Here is a 26418-nt window from a genome sequence, read left to right as displayed (position 1 = left end):
TCCCAGTCAGGACTAGGGGTGACCTGCAATAGTCGCTGACTATACCCCCTAGTCGACTATAAACGTTATAGACGAATGTACCATTCTAACTGCATGGGGGTGGCCAAGGATGCAGCTAAGCATTAGTCGTTACATGAAATGTCTTTGTTTTCGTTATATATAGCCTTTTGTCAAATAAAATCATCCTAATTTCTGTTAATAAATATTTAAAAATGATGTTTGCATCACAAGAAGCAGCTTTTCTCTAATGCATTTCAATATATTTAGCAGGTAGATGTTTCACTTTCTGCAGTTTTTCCCCCTGCCACCACAGTGAGAATACGTTCTCACAGTTGTTCAATATTTTCTTTTTGTGACTTTTACAATGTGAAGTTAAGGATCTACCCACCTTACAGGATCCAGAAGCTGACAATATAACTCTAACCCAGGCCTACAGATTGAACAAATTGATTGTGCATCTCAATTTTTTCAGAATGTGTTAAAAGTAGGGGTGGGACGCGATTTAAAAAATTAATCGAATTATTTAGAAGCTTTGTAATTAATCAAAATTAATCACATTTTAATCACATTTCAGTATTTAACATGAGAAATATTAATTTGAATGATAAGTTTGAATGATGAATGAATCAATGAACATAATCATAAACTTCAACATCTTGTTTATATTTGTACCAGTCTACCACACAGACCAATAGATGAGTGCAGAAAACAGAGCAAACAGTTTTCAGAACACTGGAAATTCTGACCAAAAATGTTTTAATTTTGGGAGTTTTGCTCAGCATATTGGAAGAATAAGAAGAACTGAAGTAAATCAAAAGATGTTTTTAATACCATTTTAGATGGTAGACTTTCTTTCCCAGGCCTCTGCCACAGGCATCTCCATAGTGCCTAGAAGTGGTCTTCTGCAACCTCAAAGATAATGACTGGATCTTCCATTCATCATCTATAATATGAGCTGTCACACCAAAATAATTCTTGTTGTTAACAGAGGTCCAGTGATCCCTAGTCAGAGCCACATTTGTGGCGCTCTTCACAATAACCTGTTTTACTTCCCTTTCCTCATCATACAGCTGCTCGACATTGTCTTTCTGGACGGTAGTTCGTAACTTGCATCAGCTGACGCAATTTGCAGAATTTCTTGCAAAGCCTGGATTATACTTTCGCGAGTGACCGTAGCACGACTCCGCCCACCTCGCGCGAATCTGCGCGAATGGCGGAGGCGTTTAAACTCGCCGCGTCTTACTTAAGCCTTCGACCACAGAGAGCGGTCTACAGTCCACAGCAATCCATCTCGCCACTGAATTGGTCAATTTGTCTGACGTGGACTTTGACATTGTGTTTCTTAATTTGAACCCCGACATGTGGTCGAGTGTTGACTGGCGACACTGTTTGCTCGTACTAGGAATACATTTAGCAGCTAAGTTATCATTACTGACCTGCGCGTTAGCCCCAACATGTTTTGCGTAGAGGTGTTAACGAAGGGTGGAAGTGCTCCTGGGATAAGCGAACTCCTACATAAAGTGCAAATAACAATATTTTTGTTTGTACTTCCATCTAGAAGTTTCTTATATTTAAATTTCCCATCCACCAGCGTAGCCTCTCCAGTCATCTCCATCATGCTCTTCTTATTGTCCGTCCATATAATCTGTATGCCTGGAACTCGTTCACTGAGAAACATTCCACGTTGCAAAAGTGTCTCATGCATTAAATGCGTTTTTAGTTTGGTATTTTCCCTGTAATTAATCCTAAATTAACGCGTTAAAGTCCCACCACTGGTTAAAAGCTGAGAATTTTCAAACATCAGACTGTACTCATTTAAAATGATAAATTATAGAAGACAAAGTTGCAAGGATATACATCCTAGTGCTTTGAGAAATCTGTGTCACTGTGGTCATCCATTGATCATGTGGTCATCCAGATCTGATCAAGATATTAGTGAAATAAAAATGAATAAAATGTTTCAGCATTGTCTTAACTAAGCTTAGGAGATGTGTCCTTCTGATCTTTATTCATAAGGTTTATTCTTTATGACAGATTTGGTTTGTTTGCAGAAGTGGTAAGGGATGGATGGTCTTGCGGATGCAGCCACTGAAAGGATACTGCTAGAACCATACAGTTACCTACTGCAGCTTCCAGGTAAGAATTTGAATTCACCCTCCCCTACTGGGGAGACTTGGCTATATGTCTTGGCAGTCATGGTTTGGTGTTAAGGAACTGGTCTTGTGACCGGAGGGTCTTGGGTTCGATTCCCAGGCCTGAGGCCATGACTGAGGTGCCCTTGAGCAAGGCTGTTAACCCCAACTCCTCCCCGGGCGCCGCGCTAGGGCTGCCCACCACTCTGGGCACGTGTGCACCACAGCCCCCTAGTAATCACTAGTGTGTGCGTGCGCGTGTTCATGTTCTAACTGCACAGATGTGTAAAAAGTGGAGGACAAATGGACAAATTTCGATTGTGGTGAAAAAATCACAATTGACAAACATGGCACATTTTACATTTTTTACATTTGTTGAATATATTCTTTATTTAATGACTTTTAGTATGACATGCCCAAACAGCAAATGTTTCATTTGAGTCTTATTGGCCTTATTGTGTTTGAGATGAAGTGTACTGAGTATAGCTCCTAAAAGAAAAAATTGACTGTATTATGTACTGCTGCTGTTCTTTTGCATATGCGACTGTCTGCAAATTGTTACAATGAACAGTCACCTACCTTGCCTCACAGTCTACCTTATGATATTCGTAGCTGGAGTCCTAAGGGGTTAAACCTCTTTGTGCAGTTGCGCCCCTAGTGGTCCTGTCTCCGGTCACAATCTGTTTATCCACAAATAATAGCTAATATCGCAGAAAATTCGTAAAACGCAAACAGATCACACTGATATTTTTTAGAACTAGTATAACTTCCTGCATTCCGTTTTTCAGCCATCTACATGCAACTGTTTCAGCCATCAACTAATCGAACTGTTCTCGAGAAATCCCGTTCTGAACACACTGTGTTTACATGTGGTTTACACGTGTAACTTGAATTGCTTTTAAATTGCCCTTGTTAATAGTCTAGTAAGATGACCATGTTTTGTCACCTAAATTTCACTTACTATCAAAGCATCAGTATCACATGCTGATGCTAGCTCCTACCTGAGGCCCACCACCTGCACTGAAGGGACTGTGACTACTTGGCCAGGGAACAAGAACCTTAACTATTACTGTAGAACTGTAGAACCACCCTGAGCACCACAGACTTGTGCTAACGGTCCACCCAATGGAGGATGGGTTCCCTTTTGAGTCTTGGTCCTCCCAAGGTTTCTTCCTAATCCACTCCATCATAGGGAGTTTTTCCTTGCCACTGTCGCCTTTGGCTTGCTCATAAGGGATCTGGACCCATACAATTGTAAAGCTGCTTTGTGACATACTGCTTTGGACAGTCATGGCCTGGTGGTAGGGAACTGGTCTTGTGAACGGAGGGTCGTGGGTTCAATTCCCAGACCTGAGGCCATGACTGAGGTGCCCTTGAGCAAGGCACCTAAACCCAACTGCTCCCTGGGCGCCGGGATAGGGCTGACCACCGCTCTGGGTACGTGTGATCCACGGCCCATTTACATTTTGTGAAAAGCGCTATATAAATAAATTTGACTTTGGCACTTTCAAACAGCATATGTAATGTTAGCAAATACCTTTATTTGCTTTCTCACAACCTCTTATAAAAATGTGTAATCCTCTCCTTTGCTGCGAACAACAAACAATTCTCATCAGTGACATTGCAACACCGTTTTACCTGATCTGTTCTTGAATTGCAAAGCTGCATCTGTTTACTTTTGAATTCCGTAGTTTTTATTGGTCTGGACGGGGTGGTGGTTTTGAATGACAGCTTTTCACGTCTCTGCCTAGTGAGGTGTAAAGGGGTAAGGGAGGGGGGCTATCAAGTAACTGCAAAAGCGACGAGCTGATGCCTTCTAGGTGGTTGTTCTAGCCAATAGGTCATTCGAAGCTGAAAAGATTAACACCTCACTTACTGTGATTTGTGTTTGCTTGTCTTTGGGAATGACATGCGCATCACAACAAGCCATATCGGTAGTGAAACGAGCCATGCTAAGCTAAACTAATATAAGCTCTTCAGAGCACACGCGATTGACTCGGTTTGGCGACACTGAAGCAATCATAGATTATTTTATTAGTGAATATTTCGATTGCATATTCTTTTGGACATCATAGAAAAAGAAAATTTATCTGGAGATTATTTTATTAGTGAATATTTCGATTGCATATTCTTTTGGACATCATAGAAAAAGAAAATTTAGCTGGAGTTTGTCAAGTTGTTTGGTTAGAATGATAAACCAGAAGTTAGATAAGAATGGCTAAGAAGAGCTATGAAGGATGCAGTTGGGTTTGTGAGTATAAATAAACAGTTGTGAATAAGACAATGCATACTAAATATTAGAAATGAAACAGTATTATGTACTGTAGTACTTTCCTCAGCATTGTTTAGCCCCTTGGCATAGTTAGCTTAGGTAGCTTCTTGGAAGCTATTTCATCTTTTGGCCAATTAATAATGAAGCTATTGGTAATGAACTTTCTGTGAGATTATTTTGTTTTAGTAAAAATAAAATGTTTCATGCTCTTGATGTATAGTGGCCAACATCATGGATAAGGGTGTGGCACGTTTTGGATAAAGGTATGGCACTTTGGAGAGGCCTTGGACACCTAGTGAACAATACTGTGGAGCTCATCAGTACTTCCATGTACATGCTCAATATTGTTTATTTTATCAAACACCCTGTTAAATCAGAAAAAACAGCATGACCAATTTTACATCACCATTGTACATTTACACACTTTAAATCCTCAAAATCAAAACCACCTGAAGCTGAATCAGTATGTTGGCCCAACAGTCTACTTCAAGTTTGAATCCTGAATTATCATTTTGCTATATGTACACCTTAAGATAACTAGTGTTAAAGTGTATTAGTACAAATTGTTTAAAAATCTGCTCAAAATGGCCACTGCACAAAGGGGAAAAAATTGTTTCATTTAGTCATAGGTGTGATGTGCAAGTTTTTCTTTTGGAGATGGGTGATGCTCATAACTCACTGTATGCTCTACAGCAGCGGTCCCCAACCATTTTTGCACCACGGATCGGTTACATGTCAGACAATCTTTTCACGGACCGACCTTTACAGCATGGGGGGCCTTTACGACTGGCATAAAAACAAATATATACCGCATAAAAATAAAACTCACCAGATTGATGAGAGAATCCCAAAATGTCTTTACTTTTTCAAAATAAAACATCACTGACTCTTGATTGTCAATTTTATATATATATATATCAAGTCAAGCTGTCAGGTCGCAACCCCCCCTTGCTCTGCCTCGGGTGGAGGGTGGGAGGACACCCTGTAGGATTAAAAACAAGACCTACTAAAGGGCTGAGGTTTTCCCAGCCCATCCTCCAATCTCTCCCATCTATGCGTTAAATAGTGAAGCCACGGCAGCACTCCACCTTAAGTCACGTGCAGGCCACACTGGCAACTCTTTGTTCTCTCTCTTCTTCCCAAGTCGCAGAGCGACAAGCCCTCTTGCGGTGCTGGCAGGTCTGAGAAACTGGAAGTCGGCAGTAAGAACTTGCATCTGCGCCACTCAGGAGTGATGGTCGCACAGCTTTCTGAAGGGTGACAGAACTGTGATGTCCTTCCTGGGTGACCAGGCGGCCCTATTTAGGGAGGCCCCACCTGCCTCAATTCGAGGACACCTCTAGAAAAGGTGAGGTAAAAAAGGCTCATTCCCCCAATTCGCCCTGGCTGGCTACCCACGGTCAGCGGGGTCTCCAATTTAGTGGGCTCAACCGTAAGCAAAAACTACAAATCGCATGTTGGAATGTGCGAACACTTCTGGACTCTTCCACAAAAAAGAAAAGGGCCGCCCTGCTTAGTAGAGAACTTTTTGCTTATGGGGTTGACATTGCTGCCCTCTCTGAGATGAGGTTCCCTGACACTGGCGAAAGGAAGGAGAAGTTCCACACCTTCTTTTGGTCAGGCCTACCCAGAGGCTCGTGGCTGCAAGGAACCTCTGGCACAGGCTTTGCCATCGCTAACCGGCTTCTCCCCCAGCTTACCGAATTGCCTAGGCCAGTATCTGATCGGATCATGACTTTGCGGTTAGTCTTATCTAGTAGAACCCACATGTTCCTCGTCAGTGTCTATGCTCCCACTTTGACAAGTGCCCCCGCAGATATTAGTGCCTTCTATGCTCAGCTAAGGGAAGTACTTAACAGCACTCCACGTACTGACACCTTAGTTGTGCTTGGTGACTTCAATGCCAGAGTTGGTAGCAACCACCTAGCATGGCCCAAGGTCCTTGGTAAGTACGGTCATGGTGCTAGTAACAGCGGTGGGGAGCTCCTCCTTCAGCTGTGTAATGAATACAAACTAACAGTTAGCAATACCCTCTTTAACACTTCTGAAAACCATTTCTTCTCATGGAAACACCCACGATCTGGCCACCCCCATCTTCTGCATTACATCCTTATTAGCCATAACCATGTGTCTGATGTATGCATCACCAGAGCAATGAGAGGTGCGGAATGTGGGAGCGATCACTACATGATTAGGTGTCGACTCAGGGTCTCTGTTCATCGTCCCAGGCAGAGGACAGCCCCCAAGCCCAGCAGGAAGTTGGATGTTGGCAAGCTTCGAGAATTTAGCATTCAGGGCACTCTTGCTGACACCTTCAATAGACGTTTCTTCCCAACTTTAGATCCAGCCTCTACTCCATGTGATAAATGGCAGCACTACTGCTCCTGCCTATACCAAGCCGCCAAAGATACCCTTGGGTTTCCCAGGAGGAGGAATAAGGACTGGTTTGACGATGGCAATGACCAGGTTGAGGCACTGCTTAAAATAAAGAAGAGTGCACACCTGGCCTGTCTTACCAATCCATCCTGTCAAAGAACTAGAGCTGAATTTGCTAGAGCTAAATCCAAACTCCAGCGCGCATTAAGGGACATGGAAGACAGCTGGTGGAATAAGAAAGCTGAGGAAATCCAACAACTGGCTGATATTGGTGACTCTCGAGGCTACTACCAGGCGTTAAAGACTGTCTTCAAACCAGAGGGCCCCCAATCCACCCCTGTGATGGCCACCAATGGAGTCACGCTCCTGACTGAGAAAAATGACATCTTGCAAAGATGGCGTTCACATTTTGACCAGCTGCTCAATCAGACCTCGAATGCCAATCCTGCCGTCCTAAACAGGATTCGGCAAAGACCCACATTTTCCGGTGTGGATGCCCCATTGGACTTAGATGAAGTGAGGACGGCCGTGCGGAGTCTTGCCGTCAACAAATCTCCTGGGACTGATGGCATCCAGGCAGAGGTCCTCCAAAAAGGAGGGGAACTTATCATTACAGCTTTCTATGATGTTCTGTCCGCCATATGGAATGAGAAGACTGTTCCAAAAGCTTTCAAAGATGCTCTGGTTATCCCCATCTATAAGAAGAAGGATAACAAGCAGGACTGTGGCAACTACAGAGGGATCTCTATTCTCTCAACAGCAGGAAAGGTTCTGGGAAAGATTATCCACAAACGCCTGCAACCAATCTTGGATGCTACACTGCCAGAATCGCAATGTGGTTTTCGCGCTGGCAGATCAACTGTGGATATGATTTTCACACTGAGGCAACTGCAACAGAAGGCACTCAAACAAAATGTCCCTTTGTACATGGTATTTATCGATTTTACCAAAGCCTTCGACTCTGTGAACAGAGAATGCCTGTGGACCCTTCTGCACAGGTACGGATGCCCAGACGGGTTAACCAACCTCATCTCGCAGTTACATACTGGAATGATGGCTCAGGTCTCACTAAACGGAGGGCTGTCTGAGGAGTTTACAGTGAAGCAGGGTGTCAGCAAGGGTGCGTGCTTGCCCCATCCCTGTTCTCCCTCTACCTCAGTGCTGTACTCGAGCTCTGCCCTGACCAGGGTGGAGTATACCTGTTAACACGCTCAGATGGCAACCTGTTCAATACTCGCCGCCTGAAAGCCAAGACTCTGACGCGCACAGTCTGTGCAAGGGAACTGCTATATGCAGATGATTCGGTTCTGGTGTCTCACTCTGAGGTAGAGCTTCAAAACATGCTGGATGCCTTCCATTTGGTGGCAGAGAGCCTAGGGCTCACTATTAACGTCACAAAAACGGAGGTCATGCTTCAGCCTCCTCGCCACGCAGCTATTGCTGACCCTGTACTGAAACTGAATGGGTGTCCACTCAAGTCAGTCCAGAGCTTCAACTACCTTGGAAGCACACTTGCCAGTGACAATAGCCTGGACAGGGAAGTGGAGAGACGCATTAGTGCAGCCTCTGCAGCATATGGGAAGCTTCAGACCAGAGTATGGAAACGGCCTGGAATCCGACTCTCCACCAAATGCAAGGTATATCGTGCTGTTGTCCTCAGCTGCCTGCTTTATTCTGCAGAGACTTATACCTTGTAACATCGCCATGTCAACCAGCTTCAGCGCACGCAGATGGCTCAGTTGCGCCATCTTCTCAGAATCCGCTGGCAGGATCGCATCAGCAACGTAGAGGTTAGAAGACGTGCTGGCATACCCAGTGTGGACGCTCTTCTTACCCAGTGCCAACTCCGCTGGGCTGGCCATGTGTTACGCATGAGTGAAGTAAGGCTGCCTAAAGCAGTCTTTTATGGTGAGTGGCACAATGGAAGAAGTGTTGGTCGTCCGAAGCTCCGCTACAAGGACTGCCTGAAGAGCCACCTGAAAATCTGCAATATCGAGGCAGAGACATGGGAGGCTGCAGCTCAGAACCGCATGGTCTGGAGAGCTCACTGCAGACAGTCCATCACCAGTGTGGAAAGTCAACTCAGGGCAGAGTCCCAGAGGCGCAGACAGCAATGTGCGACTAGAGCAGGGGTGGCCAACCCGTGGCTCGCGAGCCGCATGCGGCTCTTTGCCTGGTTTCATGCGGCTCCCCAGCCGGTCCGCAGGCTCACCTGCACAAACGGGGCAACACACTGCTACATTTTCGTGGTGCGCGGTTAGTTTACAAGCCTAGCGAGCCGCTAATACTTTTAAAACCGGCGTAGTGGAAAACACTCATTTGACTGTCTTCACAGCTAATAATTTACACTCGCCCATGTACGATGTGGCTCTTTGCCGTAACACAGTAAGAAAAGTGGCTCTTGGTCTATGACGGGTTGGCCACCCCTGGACTAGAGGCTCTCAGTGCCAGTGCCAGTTGCTTCCCAACTCTCCTGTCGTCACTGCAGACGGACTTGCCTCCACCACATAGGATTATACTCGCACGAGAGAAGTTCCCGGGGTCATCATACTCCTCAGGAGTGACCGCCATACACACACACATATATATATATATATATATATATATATATATATATATATATATATATATATATTAGGGGTGGGCATAGATTAATTTTTTTAATCTAGATTAATCTCACTAAAATCTTGAAATTAATCTAGACGAATCTATATTAAAATGGCTCTTTTTGCTGTTGCTTTGTGTTTCAGGTTTGAAAAGTGCTGGAATTTGTTCGTTTCACAACAAATATCTGTCTGAATTAACAGTTCTCTTGTATTACATTAAAAATATGAGCCTCTTGTAATTCCAGGACAAAACATGAGAGAACGTAAAGGCGTTTTGAAAATAAACAACCATTAAATAATGTGGAGCCACCGCAATTACGTAATTTTCGCTCCACGGACCCTCGCGCCGTGTCAAGTTTAAACCAGGCTTAACTCGCTATATAGCCAAAGAGAAGATGCCGTTAAATACAGTCAAAAAGAAAACATTTCTGAACATGCTGCAAAGATTTGACAAGCAGTATGAACTGCCAAAGAAAACCTATATCTCCCAAACTGCCATTCCAACCTTATATAATGAAGTGAAAGATGGCATTCTGAAGGAGATTAAAGACATCTCATTTTACTCTGCCACTACAGATATGTGGTCAAGCTCAAATATGACCACAAACATGAGATTTACAATACATTATATTACTGCACACTGGTGTAATTGTATTATTATGCTACTATAATATTGTGGGATATTGTCTTAATGCTCTTTTGGGGAGCCCAGAAGCAAGAAAAAATTCTATAACGGCACTTTTAAATGACAATATTATCGTTTATCGCAATAATTTCTGGGACAATATATTGTTCTGAAAATTTTATCGTGACAGGCCTACTGAGAAAGTGTGCAACACCTACCCTACTCAATAGAACATAATGGAGTGAGAGAAGGAAGATGTTTACAATCTTCATGGTGCTGGCATGGCTCTATTATTAGCTGTGTCGTGCTGCCTTGGCCTTGTCTTTTGTGTTTTTTAATGTTTAGATACATGTATAGCATAAAACATCAATTCACATTTTGTTCTGGTTTCTTTTTTTATTTTTTATTTTTAGGTCAGATAAATGTTGTGACCTTGGTACTTAAATGTCTTTGCTTTGCTGATGACACATTTTCAAGATTTTCAGTATAACCATTGTGGATAGTGGCCGAAGACATATTCAGTATAAATGTGTTATAAAATGAACAGCACTGGAACACTATATTTAAAATAGCTTTGAGAATACCATGCAGTTTCTATTACGTAACAAATTTACACACGCAAAAAGAAAGTGGGCTGATTTTCAAATGGCAATGAAGTACCTCCTCACTTCCAATACTCTTTCATTGTCAGCAAAACTATGCTTCTTGGATAAATGTTTTTGAGTAAAAGGGGTACACTATATACACTATATTGCCAAAAGTATTCCCTCACCTTCCTTGACTCACAAATGAGCTTAAGTGCAATCCCACTCCTAATCCATAGAGTTCACCATGACGTTGGTTCATAATTTGCAGCTAGAACAGCTTCAACTCTTCTGGAAAGGCTGTGCACAAGGTTTAGTACAGTCATGGCCAAAAGTTTTGAGAATGATATAAATATTAATTTTTACAAAGTCTACTGCTTCAGTTTTTATAATGGCAATTTACATATACTCCAGAATGTTATAAAGAGTGATCCGCTTAACAGCAATTAATTGGAAAGTCAATATTTGCCTAGAAAATGAACTTTATCCCCCAAAACACATTTCAACTTCATTGCAGCCCTGCCTTAAAAGGACCAGCTAACATCGTTTCAGTGATTGCTCCATTAACACGTGTGGGTGTTGATGAGGACAGGGCTGGAGATCAATCTGTCATGATTAAGTAAGAATGACACCACTGGACCCTTTAAAAGGAGCCCCCCACCCCACCCCCCGTCAACAATTTACACTCGCCACATCCTCCTGGTTCAAATCTCACTTGAAAGCGAACTTGAAAAGTTGGCAACCCTGGAACCCATCCTCCATTGGTGTGTGTCAAGCAGTGTTTTTGTGGCCCCTAGATTTAGGCACGTGTGTCTATATATTTATGTACGTTTGCATAGGAAGGTGTGTGTGTGTGTGTGTGTGTTCAAACACAGAAGCTAAATGTCAGTTTGTTTGCGTGTGTCTGTGTAATTCACTGAAGTATGGGTAGGTATGGCTTGTATGGCAGTATGTATGTGAAACCCATAGTGAGGCCTGTGTTTTTGTGTGTGCATGTGAAATACAGGGAGAGATGGGGTAACCGCCCCCATTAAGCTCACGTACCCATTAAGCACACTTGCAACTTTGAACACAAATTATTTTAATACAAAAAAGTTATCCTGCTTGATGACTAAATCAAGACATGTAGTTGTTTTGTAAAATATCCCATGCAATTTAAAGCCAATCATATTGCTACATATTTTAACATCATCTTGTCAGTGTTCCCTCTTCCTGGCAGCCATTTTGAAAGCCACATGAAAACATTGATCTGGAGAGACCCCTCGGATTTTTAAAATTTTCATATACAGCAAATTTTAATTTGGTTAAGCATCACCAATTTTTACAAATTTAAGAGATTAATAGTTTTAACACAACCTAGCACAAGTTGGAACTTGGATGTAAGAGAAAGTTACAGTTAATTCAAAATACAGTTTTACAGCATTTTAGCAAATGCTGCAATTCCTTGTTGGCATGCTAGTCATATGAGATTGCTGCAGACACCAATATAGTAAATCACACATGATAATTTCTTGTGTTTTTTTTTTATGATCAGCATTTTATTTAACATTTTCACCTTGGTACAGTATACAAAGCCTGATTACTATGTAATACAAATAATATAGTAAATATCACCAAGAGCAGGGAAAGTTACAATATGAATAATGACAGCAGTTTAATAATTGTAATAACAAATATGCAAGAAATGAAATAAAATAAATAATGATAAAAAATGTATATATAAAATAAAATGAATAAATAAAAAAAGGAGGGGGGGGGAGGAAAGATTGTTACTACCTTAACAGATGTGATCTAATCGGGGTTTACTAAACCAATATGATCCAGAAATTTCTGCCACTTCTTGAAATACTGATCAGGCATCCCTGTCAGTCTGAAAGAGAGTCTTTCATAGGAAGCCACTCTATTTAATAACTCATACCAATCGCTTAAGGTGGGAGCCTGAGGTGACTTCCAATGTCTCAATAGTAGCCTCCTGCCTACCATAAGAGCTGTCTGGATCCAGTCACAGTCATGGTTTGTTAAGTGGTTCAGAGGGCTTGGGTCTCCCAGAATGTATAGGCTGGGCAGATAAGGGTACTGTACCCCTACTATAGTTTCGATGGTAGCATGGATCTGCAGCCCATCTAAATCCTGAATTACAGAGCAATCCTAGACAATGAATTAATGTGCCGTCCATGGAACACCTCCAGCAAGCTGGGCAGCCTTTCAAGTTTGCTCTAAATAACTTACTGGGCGTCCAATAAAAACGATTGATAATTTTAAACTGTACCAGCCGAGTTCTAAGTTCTCCAAGACATCTTTTTTGATTTCCGTAGAATATTTAACCAATCTTTATCAGTGAATGTAACATTCAAATCTTTTTCCCATGCTAATTTTAATAAAGAGGGTTTGAGATACTTCTGTAACAGAACATAGTAATACCTAGATGCTTCATGGTCAAGTCCGAGTACACCCAAAAAGGTGTAGTCCCTTAGTGTAGGGTTCAAGATGCGCCATATGTCCACTAAGCCTAAAGCTTCGCACATATTTTCTAAAACCTGCTTCAATCTCCGGGTTTGAGAGGAGGGTGGTCTATTCTGGTCAAGCATTACATCCAAAACCTGATTGAAATCCCCCCCTAGAATGATTGGATGATTACCCATTCTATTTATACTGCCCTCTAGGTCTCCAAAAATTGAGTTCTTTTTTTACATTGGAACTGTGTTTATTAACAAGAATTGCCACCCCCCCCCCCCCCCCCCCCCCCGGCTCTTGGTCGACCCTTCACACGATAGAACATTGCCCATCCAATCTGTACTAAGCCTCTTACACAGTCTGTGAGATGTGTTTCTTGTAGAAAGACCATATCATAATTCTTTGATTTCAAGAAAGACATTACTTTCCGTCTTTTAATATAATTATTTAACCCCTTCACATTCCATGTGGCTATGCTCAGACCCTACACATTTCCCAATTTAGCTGACATTGAGTTTAACATTCCAGCAATATGATGACCACTTGCCCATCAACTTCAACATGTAGATTATCACTTTACATACAGTGCTAAAAGAGCATATATATCCTCCGAAAAAATAGATGCATGGGCGCAGAATAATAGGAGTAGCAATGGTTGGGGTAAAGAAAAAGGAAAAAAACCCAAAAGGTATAGAATAAAGCAAATAAAACACATGAGCTACCACTCTCCTGGCGTCCCCAAAAAACACCAACTAGGTCCATGATCTGCAAACTTTTGGCAGCCAAAAGGGCAGTGACACCGTCACAACAGCAAACTTTAGACCATCTCACATTAAGTAACTCGACAAAACAGCTCTCTAAACAATATTAATAAAAGTGAGTCTCGCTAAAACTGAGAACATCGACAAGGGCATTATGTGACTAAGTTCTCTGCTGCTGAGCCATATGTTTACAGGGTACCCGCAGGTCCTTAAAAAGTCTTAAAATGTCTTAAATTTAGTTTTCCATATTCAAGGCCTAAAAATGTCTTAAAATGTCTGGAATTTTATGAGGGGAGGCATTAAATTATTATAAGTGTGTGTTGTTCAGTTGTTCTGGCGCGATGTGAACTTTGCCGAATCTAGCGCTAATGCAGAAAATAACCACTCCAGGGTCCTAGTGCTAGATTCCTAGCGTTGGAGTATATGGCCTCAACAGCGTCAACAATTTTCGTTCGCCAACAAACACCCCCCCCCCCCCCCCCCCCCCCCCCCCCCTGTCAACGATGTGGAACACACCTGCATTCCCGGTAATAGTATTATTTTTTCTTGTGAGAGGTATTAAAAAGGTCTTAAAAGTCATTGAATTTGAGATTTAAAAATGTGCAGATACCCTGGTTTAACGGCCAGTTTGGCCTACCTTGATTATTCGCCACACATCAAGTCCAGGATTCCCCCCAGCACAGTGCTCCGTCAGGCGAGGGTGTACTCGGCCGACGGTTGTAAAGCCGAAATGAAACTGAGCGCGGCGCGAGCGCACTCAAAGTGCCGCTCTCCTCTGTCCTCCGTAGTGATACAGAGAACCGCTGGGTATTTCAATTTCAAAGGTATCTTGCGTTGATGAAGTAATATCTTGCATTCTCGAAAACTTTGCCGTAAGGCCACAGTTTCTTTGGATTAATCCTGGAAGATCCTGATGAGGTTACCATTCCAGCAGATTTCACCCTTTTTCCTCGCCGTGTTGGTTATTGACTCCTTATCCTGCCAGTTAAGGAAACGGGCAATGAGAATTCTCTCCGGTGTGTTGCACCGCGTTTGAGTAGCTGACAAGCAGTGACATCGCTCCACCATGAGCCCGGATGGGAACTCCAGACCGAGCATCTCAGGAATCACATCAGACAAGAATTTTGCTGGGACTCTCCCTTTGCAATGCTCTGGGAAACCTTGAAATCGCCGGTTGTTGCGGCGGGATCTATCTTCCAGATCAACTATCTTTCGCTGGAGACTAGACATCTCAGCACGAGTTGCAGATGGACTTTCATCTCTTTTACGTACTCTTCAAGCGAGTCCAGTCTGCTCTCTGCGCTCCCCAACTGGGTAAGAACTTCTGTTAGCTTGCCCTCTATAGATGTGGTTGTTTTCCTGATTTCTTCCAGGCTGTGACTTTGCTCGGCAGACATTTGCTTGAGAAGCACATGGATGCTAGCAATCTCTGTGTGCAAACTATCTCCCATGACTCGGATCGCCAGCGCTATCTTCAGCGTTGTCACGCTGCCTGGTGTTAGGTGGACTGACGCGTTTAGACGCCATTATATCCAACAAATGTATGTCGGATAGCTGCTTGACTCACTCAGAAACGAGATAGGTGTAGTTGAAGAGCTGCAATGTCGAGATTCTAATCGAAATTTGCAACAGTGCACAGAGGTCTCCCCTCAAGCGGCCATCTCTCAGGTTGCGTCACGTGACTCTCCCGATAATTTCTTGTGTTTTACTATTTAGCACATCATTTATTTCCAAATGGATGAGAAATAATATTTGTAGGGTTTTGCAGGGTTTTTTAAAGATTTTGTATCATTTTTACATGAGCTTAAAGGGTACAGCAGCATAAAAACTGGAGTGCATCAGTGTGAGCACATCGGGGAAAAGCTTAAGTATAAACATATAATCAGTATTTCTTGCTTTACTTCAAACAGTATATGATTATATACATGGTAAAGAACATTTTTGTGACAAAATACTGATGTTAAAATAAAGTCTATTATATTTTAAATGCGAAAGTATTGCTGTCCCCATTAAGCTCAGGGTGCTCCCTTTAAGCTCACTTACATAGACTGCCTATGTGAATAGTTCATTTGTGGTCTAAAAATAATCACTGTCTGTTTTCTGTGTAAATTATGGTAAAATAATTAGCAATATCTTATTTTTACAGAGTTAAGATGACAAAACCAAGACAAAACTACGTTTTTGTGTTTTGGCTTATATCTTTTAGGGCATCTGGTTATGGTTACATGAATTTTAATAAAAAAATATTTCATTCACTATCACTTTCCTCTCATATTATTGTGGTTTTCCAGAACATAATCATGTCAATTTTGCATATGTTTTCAGTGGGATCAAACAAATTTCCATGTCTAAATTCAATTTAAAATAAAAAAAAAATTGAAATTATTTACATTAACAATAATTATAAATGTAAATTATTCTTGTGAGCTTAATTGGAACAGGGGTGTGCTTAAAGGGTACAGAATGTACCCATTAAGCACACCTCAGACTTTTGACTTTTAAACTTTAATAACTTTATTATAAATTGTAAAACTACTAACATTAAAATTAACATTGTTATATGAGTAACAATGTTACTTTTAACATTGTTACTTTCATTTTAACTTAACATCTCCTGCTAAACAGAATGACTTTTGCTTTAAATATGTCAAATTTTAGATTTGGGTGAGCTTAATGGCGTTTACCCTAGATGTATAAATTTCGAGTATATGTATAAGTTTAAGGTGTTGGGAAATATTGAAATGGACCTTGAAAGTGACGTACAAGTGCTTGAATTCCACCTTGTGAAGGTGTATGAGCACAGCAAACATGACTTTGTTCACTGTTTGTTGTTTGTTCACCGCGCAAAGTTACAAAATTCAACAGGTGGGCGACTTTGTGAAGCGACAGCGTGTGGGGCTCTTGCGCAGGGGCAGAGCCACCACAATTGTCATTTTCGCAAAGCGTCAAGTATAAACCTTGCTTAAGGGTTAGAAGGATGGGGGAGTGTCGGGAGTGTATGAAGGGGGCAGTCTGCGTGTGAGAACGCTGGCGTGCGTGACTTAGCAGTGTCTCTCTTGTTCACTGCTTTGTTCAATATGGAAAATGAAAATATTCATTTTAGAGAGCCGTTTATGCACGGATTTGGCTAAAACTTGGCAGATATGGTCAATGGTCATGTAAATGTGCATGTCAATTTTCACAACAGATGTACTATGGCGGAGTTATTGAAATATGAATTTTATGTGTCATGACGGTACCATTGTGATGCATATAAAAATATACATTTGCAGAAGTCTTAGTCATTTCAGGTGATGGTGAAAATTCTAGGACTAGTATGAAAGATGGAAATGATGCATATTTCATAATGGGGGAAAAATCTGTACATTTTTGCAAACCACATGCAATTACAAAGTTGTTAGGGATTCTGCGTAGAATCATATGAGTCCAAGTCTGTTGTTTTATGTCATATTATGTAGGGGAAATTCAGGAATTTCTAATATAGTTCCACCTAGTGGTGCAATTCCGGTCATACTTGAGTACATCTTGGAGGGTGTGTGTATGAACATTTCATGTCAATTCACACGAAACTCACATGGTAAGCTTGTGAAATGTGTACTGAAAGCTGATTGGTCGATAGCAGACGCCATATTGGAAATATGATTGTGCAGGGCAAGCAGTTGTGCCATAGATGCATATAGATTATGCATACCAAGTTTCATGTTATTTGGCCAATCAGTGTGTGCAGGAGAGTTTTTTGGCCCCCTAGTTGTGCATGTGTGCAAGTGCTGGGCAGTATACCGGTTTGCACCGAAAACCGGTGTTTATTTTTGTTATTATAAGAATTTTGCATATACTGGCCACAGCGGTTTAAATAGCCTTCACATATCCGTAACGCAGCACAGTCGTTAATTGTTTCTCAAGGGACGCTTTTTATTGCTGCGCCGCTAAGCACACATGCAACAGAGCGCAAATCTAGCTTCCTGAAAACGAGGGACATTCGGAACCACAGATTCTAACAAACAGATAATGAATGCCCCAAAGGAACTTTTGCCAAAGAAAGAAGCCGTGTCTGTTGTCAGGAAGTACATAGGATTTTAAAAGTCGGACGTGAACCAAACAGTCACTTACTGCGGCTGGTGGTATCTAGAGCAATCTGCTGCACCACCCATAAAGCTAGCTTATACTTGACGTGTCGTGACTGGTGCGAGGGTCCGCGTGGCAAAAATGGCGCAATCACGGTGGCTCCGCTATCGCGTCCCTTTTTGAAACTTCATGCGTTCCGCTCTTCAGCGCTGTTTTGCGCCAAGTTATGTTTGCAGGGTTCATACATCTTTACAAGGTGTAATTCAAGCACTTGTACACCACTTTTCCAGCACCTACAGCTTAATAAAGTTACATTTTTATACAAATTCACATATGGTCGAAATGATTCGAAATCGCTTTTTATCACATTAAAAGAGATGGTACCATCTCCCCAGTATTCGACCACTAGCCTATTATTTATTTGTTTAAAGGGCCATAATCACATGCTGATATTAGCTTTGTGCGTGTTTGTGTGGTGTTTCATGTAAGCAAAACTTTTCAATCAGTTGGCGCACTTGGAGTTCTTTTCTGCATTTCTTCAACCAAGTGGTTTAGGCAACTTCAAGGCTAGTCTCTATGACCTTCAGGGATGTTTGTCAAGAACTTCTTATAAGAATATAAGGCAAAAAATATGATGTATTCCCTATTCCCTATTCCATAGATTTTTCTAGCCACTGTGATTCCCCTCTTTAGTTATTCGGTCCACCTATGTCTTGTTAATTTCCCATTATGTATACTGCTCAAAAAAACGTCCTAGATCTCAATGTATGAAATAATAGTTGAAAATCTTTTCTTATTACATAGTGGAAAGCGTTGAGAACAAAATAACATAAAAATGATCAGTGTAAATCAGGGGTGCCCACAAATTTTCGAACGTAAGTGGCGAACGTAAGTTGTTGACGGGGGGAAGGGGGGGTGGCGAACGTAAATTGTTATGGGGCGGTGTATATATACAACCGTCAGAGCAGATGGACGATATCCTGTCATTCATCCACTACTACATGCGATCTACCCGCATTCCTTCACGATCGACTGACACTTCCTTCGATCGCGATCGATGTAATGGGCACCCCTGGTGAAAATTATTATTGTCCCATGGAGGTCTTGATTTGTGTCTTTATGTGCACTTCACAGACGGTCCAGGCACAACACTTCCACATTTCCAAGTTGAGCCTTTTGCGTTCCATCAACATTCTGTAGGTGCCATGCCAAACCAGCAGGTGACAATACCACCAGCAATACATAGATCAAGCTTGCTTCGACAGAAGAGTGAGGCTGTGTCTAAAGCATGTGGAATTCACGTCTTTAAATACCTTGATCAGCAGAACACCTCTCTCTCTTTCTGGTTTGATCTGCATCAATATTAGACCTTTGTAAGAGAGGCTCTGCCATCTCTCTCTCTTTGGCGTTCTCCATTCAGACCACTCCAACTTTAGTACAATTAACATCAAACGGCTGAAAGTCGTACTTCTTAATTGACTAGCCCAAGTATTGGTGGAATTGACTGATTGATCAACATTACCGCAGCAACAGATTCGCCAAACTACCTCTATCAAGAGAATGCAGTCACACAAACTAAAGGTGATCAATTCTCTTTTGTTAAATCACGGATGACACTCAAATTCTTGGATTTCATAGCCAGAAAGATGATTCCCAGTACACCTGGATGTATTTTATCAATGAGGAACCCGTGGTTCAGAGAGAATGACAATCACCAAAAATCCTCAACACATGAGTTTAACTGTGCTGGGCATAGTTTATCAAAAAGGCATAGTTGTATAGGAACTGTAGTAGGGCTGGGTATCGATTCAAATTCCAAGAATCGATCCGATTCGATCCAATTCGGGGTTTAGTGTTATTAAAAATGTATTTGAGCTGTTTCCTGACTATGTACAGAAGCAACATGTTAAAACTAGTATTATATCGATATTAATCAGCAAATAGTTACTGGTAGTTGGTAGTTACTGATGGCTGGAAGACTGGTGAAAAGGGTAATCATAAATCTACCTTCAAGAAAGGTAATCCAGGACAATAAACAGAGGACATATTTGAGGTGTCTGCAACAGTGGACTCCTACTGGGACACTAACCAGTGCATTATTATTATGATTGAAATAATTAAGAATTCACCCAAAAGCTGTTGCTACCAAATGCATTTTTATTTTAAAAGTGCTCACACTTAATAAACTGAAAGTATAAAATCTAAACGTGTATTTTTCTTTAAAGTGCAAATATAAGAACAGAACTGTCATGTTATGGTCCCCGACCCCTCCCTTTTGGGCGTGTGTTAACGTTGTCTGCGTCTACTTGTCTGCGTCTGTAGATCTCCGTGGGTGCGGGTGTGTCTTGTGATAATCCGTCTCACCTCGTGGGGTTTGTGCGTTCGCGCAGCGTCCTGTGCTCGTCCTTGTTTGAGTCGCACACGTTCTATGTAAACGTGTTTTATGTGCGCTGTCTGCGCTTCGGTAAATGTAATAAACGTAACGATTTGAATAGTGCAAAGGATTCTGTCTCGTCCATCGCCTTGCGCCCAACGTTACAAGAACATTTTTAACTTTTTAAACTAAAAACACTGGGTAAACTGTCAGTGACATGGACTAACTGTCCTTCTGCTTTTACATTGCCGATTTGACTATCGTCGTTACCGGCACTGTCCGACGCCATGTTGTTTTACAGTTAGTTAGACCGAGCACGCCTGCGTGAATTCAGTGACGAGGCGGGGGTAAAAGTTCACTAAAAAATCGATCTTTGGACGTACAAATCGATTATCAGATCATCATATGCAAATCGATTCTGAATCGGAAAATCGATTTTTTTAACACAGGCCTAAACTGTAGGCATAGCTTGTAGTCGTAGGGTGACAATTGTAAAATCAGATTAGGGTCTTTAAAAGGCTTGTGGAAACTTGAATACTTTTAAAAACATGACTTATCAGTTTTCTATTTTTCTGGACAAATTGGAGGCCAGTTCAGCACCTTAAATAATTCTTGCAGTGAACCAGGATGCATGATCTTTCTAGAGGAGGCAACAGTCACTTGGGTGTATTTGGTCTGAAACAGTATTTACTTAGGTACTCTATTTTAGAAAAGGGACCGGAGGGTATGCTCCAACTATTTGGGGATCACACTCCTCAGCCACCCTGGTAAGGTCTATGCAGGGGTTCTGGTGAAGAGTCCAGTCGATAGTTGAATAGAATAGAGTGGAATGCCTTTTATTGTCACTATACACAGTACATTGAGATTGTAGCAACTCCTCCAGTGCAGTAGCAAATACACCATAAAACACAGTAAATAACAGTAAATAACACAGTAAATACATAGTAAATACACAATCTCGAATATACAATATAAATATAAATATTGCACAGTGGAATATAAATATTGCACGGTGAGTGTCGGAGAGTCTGTAGGATTGGGGTTAGTGCAAATTTGAGTTTGTTTATTGCCTTGGGGAAAAAACTGTTCTTGAATTGGTTTGTCTTTGATCTGATGCACCTGTAGCATCTTCCTGAGGGCAGCAGGTCAAACAGATCAGAGTCGGGGTAGGAGTTATCCATGATTATGGATTATGCTCTGCTGAGACAGGGGGTGGAGTAAATGCCCATTAGGGAGGGTAGAGGGCAGCCAATGATCCTCTGTGCTGTCTTCACTACTCTCTGCAGTCTCTCCCTGTCTGCCATGGTGCAGCTGCCATACCACACCGTGATGCAGTATGTCAGTAGGCTCTCGATGGACGAGCGGTAGAAGGTCAGCAGCAGGTTGGACTTCAAGTTGTGCTTCCTAAGGACCCTTAGGAAATGTAGTCGCTTTTGAGCCTTCTTGATATTTGCTGTGATGTTTTCTGTCCAGGAGATGTCATCTGATAGCTGGACTCCAAGGAATCTAAATGAGTGAACCCTCTCCACACACTCGCCGTTAATGAAGGGGGGGCTGGTTCGATGCAGTGCTTCCTGAAGTCGACAGTGATCTCTTTTGTTGGTTGGTCAGGAAGTCTTTTATCCAGGCACATGTAAGAGGGGGGAGGCTGATGGTGGTCAGTTTGTTATTAGGATGTCTGGTATGATTGAGTTAAAAGCTGAGCTGTAGTCCACGAAAAGAACATCCGAACATAGCTCTGCCGCTGCTCCAGATGACTCAGTGCATAGTGCATCGCTATGGAGATGGCGTCCTCTGTGGACCTGTTTGCACGGTATGCAAACTGATGGGGGTCGAGGGTTGAAGGAAGATAGTTCTTAATGTGTTGCAGGACCAGACGCTCAAAGCACTTCATGATTACAGGTGTGAGAGCCACAGGTCTGTAATCATTCAGGCTGGATTGATTGTGGATGATTTCGAGCAGGACTGTATAACTGCCTGGGCCAGTGAGAGGTTAAATCAATTTGTGGGGCTGTTTAGCTCATCTGCCAGTGGAGCATTCAGGTCTCCAGATGTCGCCACACATCCTCTGAAGTTTATGTCCTGAAAGCCCTTCCACACCTCCCGCATGTTGTTGCTGGACAGATGGGACTCAATACTCCTCTTGTGGTCCGCCTTGGCTTTTTAAATTCTGCATCTCATGTCCTCTCGAGCTGCACTGTACAGTGCTTTGTCACCTGACCTGAAGGCAGCATTGCGTGCTCTGAGGAATGTTCGAACTTCGCTGGTATCCAGGGTTTCCGGTTAGGGAAAACCCGGATTGTTTTGTCCACCGTCACATTTCCAGTGCAGAACTTTATATAGTCCAGTACCGTTTCTGTGTAAGTGTCACAGTATGGAGAGGTGGTCTGACTGGCCGAGGTGGGGGAGGGGAATGACCCTATAAGCATGCTTGATGTTGAGTGTGTCTTCCAAAATCTCAGTTACAAGAGCAACAATGTGGGTTCCGTCCTAGACATGGAACACTGGACCAGCTTTCACCCTTGTGTGAGCCCTAGAGGGTGCAGGGTAGTTCGCTCAACCAGTCCACACGTTTTGTGGATTTGAAAAAGGCATTCGACCGTGTCCCTCAGGAATTCTTCTGGTGGGTGCTCTGGGACTATAGGGTACATGGCCCACTGCTATGGTCTATCCAGTCCCTGTACAAATGGAGTAGGAGCTTGGTTCGCATGGCTGGCAATAAGTCAGACTGGTTCCCGATTAGAGTTGGACTCTGCCAATGCTGCCCTTTGTCTCCAATTCTGGTCATAACTTTTATGGACAGAATTTCTCTGCGTAGCTAAGTGGTGGATCTCCTTTTTCTGAATGATATAGTCCTGTTATCAGTCCAAGACCTACAGCTCTCGCTGGATCAGTTTGCAGCAGTTCACCGTCCCCCCACTTATTTTAACAGGGGGGATGCGCCTACCCCCCCTCACACCCAGTTATTTTAGTTGGATGTTGCTCTTGCTGAGACTGTTACATCAAACGCTAGGTTTATACATGATGCCTTAGTAATTAACCAACTCCTGGCGATCGATCGCCACCCCCCCCGCCGCTCAACAATTTAGAATCGCTACACCGCCACACCAATGCCTCCCATGCATGTCCAACTGGGGGGAGACCCTGGGAAAGACCCAGACAAGCTGGTGAGATTATATCTCTTGGCTGTCCTGGGAATGCCTCGGCATCCCCCTAGGAGAGATAAGAGGTGGCTGGGGAGTGGAAAAACTGGTCTATAGTATCAAAATAATAATAATAAATCATCATTCTCATCATCACGATCATTTCCAGCTGCAGAAAGCAGCTAGCTCTTCTTTGAAAAGGTAGAGGGGAACTGATGTTGTGGTACACTTGGTTGTGACTTTAAAAGAGGTCAAGACTGTAAATACTACTAAGACACACAGTGAGACACAAGCCTATAGTGCATGCACACAGGGAATACAGACTTGCATCTGAAGAGAACTGAAGGGGGGGGTAAGGATTGTTAGTTGTTGCACATCAGCTATCCACCAGCCAATGGGAGGGTTGGATAGTGTGTAAGCAGAGGAAGATATCAGAGGTTTTTGTTTAAAATGTGTCTTTGGTATAAAAAATTAATTAATAAATCATTTGGATGTCTGCAATGGCAAACCAAGGAGCTAATGGGACGCAAGGAGCTAGATATATGGCTAATCCTTTTATGGCTTGCACGAGGGGGTTTATTGCTCCCCCAGTGTGACTGCCCTCTCCCTGTTACTGGCAGATTCAAGTGTCAGTCATTACATGACCGATGACCTCACTCACATCGCCCTTCGCGGAAGTAGCAGAGGGCTTTAGATTCATTTTGTAGCCTGCAGACATAGAGAATACAAACATGGATCTCCACTAGCTAGCTAGCTATCTAGGACGATCACAGATAGGCTCGCGATGTGTGCGATATGTGCAATGTAGTTTGTTTGCTAGCTAGCATCTACTGCTATCTAGCGTCTACCTGTTTATTTCCTGAAGGGTGTTATGAAAAGTATAACAGATCGATGACTAAATAAATGTTATTTTGCAATATTGCTCACTATAAAAGCGGACGATCACAGATAGACTCGCAATGTGTGCGATGTAGTTCGTTTGCTAGCTAGCAGCTGGCTAGCATCTAGCTAGCTAGCGTGTATGAACCTATTTTTATTTCCTGAGGGGTGATTCATGACTGATGACCCGATGACCGATGACATATCACCCTTTGCGGAAGTAGCTTTAGACTCTTTCAGTAAACGAGTAAACAAACCAGTTTTGCTTCAGTGGTTCACCTTCAACTACTACTATCCCTAGTGATCTACATAGCGGTGATGAACCCATGTTTATTTCCTGAGGGGTTTTATGAAAAGTATAACAGATCGATGACTAAATTAATGTTAATTTGCGATATCGCTCACTATAATAGCGGACAATCACAGATAGGCTCGCAATGTGTTACTGGCTGGCTGGCTGGCTGGCTAGCTAGCTAGAAACTGCTGCTGTGCAAAAATCGTCATTTATTCTTTATAAATTATTTTTACTTATTTTTTTATGATTTCGTATTTGTCTTTTGCCTAGAAGTTTGCTTTATATATGTGAAAGTATAGTATAGAATAATCTAGATGAGTGGATATGTTTTGGCTAAGCTGATGTCAGCTCTGTAGTTTGTAGTTTGGTGTACACATCTCTATTTACTACTTTATACTTGTATACTACTATATATATTACATGTTTCACTATTTTTGTGAAGCAAACACTTGAGCAAACATATTTCAAGCAACAATATTATTTATCTCTTTCAGTAAATGTGTAGTTTCATATAAAATATATTGTGTGTGTGTGTATGTGTGTATGTATGTGTGTGTGTGTATATATAATATTAGTGGTGGGACTTTAACGCATTAATTTCGATTAATTAATTACAGGAAAATTAACGCACTAAAAAAATTAACGCATTTTAACGCACGATACACTTTTGCATCGTGGAATGTTTCTCAGTGCACGAGTTCCAGGCGTACAGATTATATGGACGCACGATAAGATGAGCATGATGCAGATGACTGAAGAGGCTACGCTGGTGGATGGGAAATTTAAATATAAGAAACTTCCAGATGGAAGTTCAAACAAAAATAGTGTTATTTACACTTTATGTAGGAAGGAGTTCGCTTATCACAGGAGCACTTCCACCCTTCGTTACCACCTCAACGCAAAACATGTTGCAGCTAAAGCTGGGCGTACACTGTACGATATTTTAAATCGTGTACTCGGCTCCAGCTCAAACTGTACGACTAACTCGTTGCGGAGAGTCGGCTCGTGGAGCTGCTTCAACAGTGCGATACTCTCAGGAGGAGCGATTTGAATTTCAAACATGTTTGATATTCTTGCGACGCTGCGATTTCTGATCGGGAGTTGGTCGTGAGGTGTGAATCGCTCCTCGTTTACCTGTGTAAACTATACGATGCACGACACGCGATTGAGCCGAAACGAGTGAAAAATCGGCTGAAAATGGGCCAAAAATCGCACAGTGTACGCCCAGCTTAACGCGCAGGTCAGTAATGATAACTTAGCTGCTAAATGTATTCCTAGTACGATAGGGTGACCTAAACGTCCGCATTTCACATCCTGTCCCGGTCGTCCCGGGTTTTTTTTAAAGTGAGGAAATGTCCTGGTTTTTAAAGTACCTTCATTGGACCATTAAGACTGGATTAAACTTTCGCGAGTGACCGTAGCGCGCGACTCCGCACGCGTTTATACATGACGCGTCATATTATTTGTGTTGTTCGCTCTCTGTGGTCGAAGATAAAGGCTTACAAGAAGCGCTGCACATTGCGTCAACTGATGCAAGTTATGAACTACCGTCCAGGGGTGAGTTTCCCAAAACGTTCTTAGCACCAAGTACTTCTTAACCTCGTACGTAAGAACGAGGGAAAAAAAACAGGTTATTGTGAAAGGGAAGTAAAACAGGTTATTGTGAAGAGCGCCACAAATGTGGCTCTGACTGGGGATCACTGGACCTCTGTTAGCAACAAGAATGATCTTGGTGTGACAGCTGATATTATAGATGATGAATGGAAGATCCAGTCATTTGCTTTGAGCATGCAGAAGACCACTTCTAGGCACTATGGAGATGCCTGTGGCAGAGGCCTGGGAAATTTAAGAA

General features: G+C 42.3%; 1 protein-coding gene and 1 long non-coding RNA gene across 5 annotated transcripts in view; both read left to right on the top strand.

Annotated features, from left to right (window-relative positions):
• Window positions 1–26418, top strand: part of LOC143476077 (uncharacterized) — a 228238-nt gene that overhangs the window by 154913 nt on the left and 46907 nt on the right. The window lies entirely within an intron of this gene.
• The window catches only part of ggps1 (geranylgeranyl diphosphate synthase 1), a 66368-nt gene that overhangs the window by 22276 nt on the left and 17674 nt on the right, over window positions 1–26418 (top strand). For 3 of the 4 annotated variants that reach the window (XM_076974837.1, XM_076974834.1, XM_076974836.1), the window contains exon 2: window positions 2052–2136. Coding sequence is in view for 3 of the 4 variants with exons in the window: in XM_076974834.1 (XP_076830949.1) it covers window positions 2064–2136 (73 nt within the window). In the remaining variant the exon portion in view is untranslated. Of the gene's footprint in view, window positions 1–2034; window positions 2137–26418 lie in introns of all 4 variants that reach the window. The other variant, XM_076974835.1, reaches the window with a different exon arrangement.

This window comes from Brachyhypopomus gauderio, chromosome 15 (genome assembly GCF_052324685.1).
Source record: "Brachyhypopomus gauderio isolate BG-103 chromosome 15, BGAUD_0.2, whole genome shotgun sequence".
NCBI classification, from domain to species: domain Eukaryota; kingdom Metazoa; phylum Chordata; class Actinopteri; order Gymnotiformes; family Hypopomidae; genus Brachyhypopomus; species Brachyhypopomus gauderio.
This window is presented reverse-complemented; position numbering and strand designations above follow the sequence as displayed.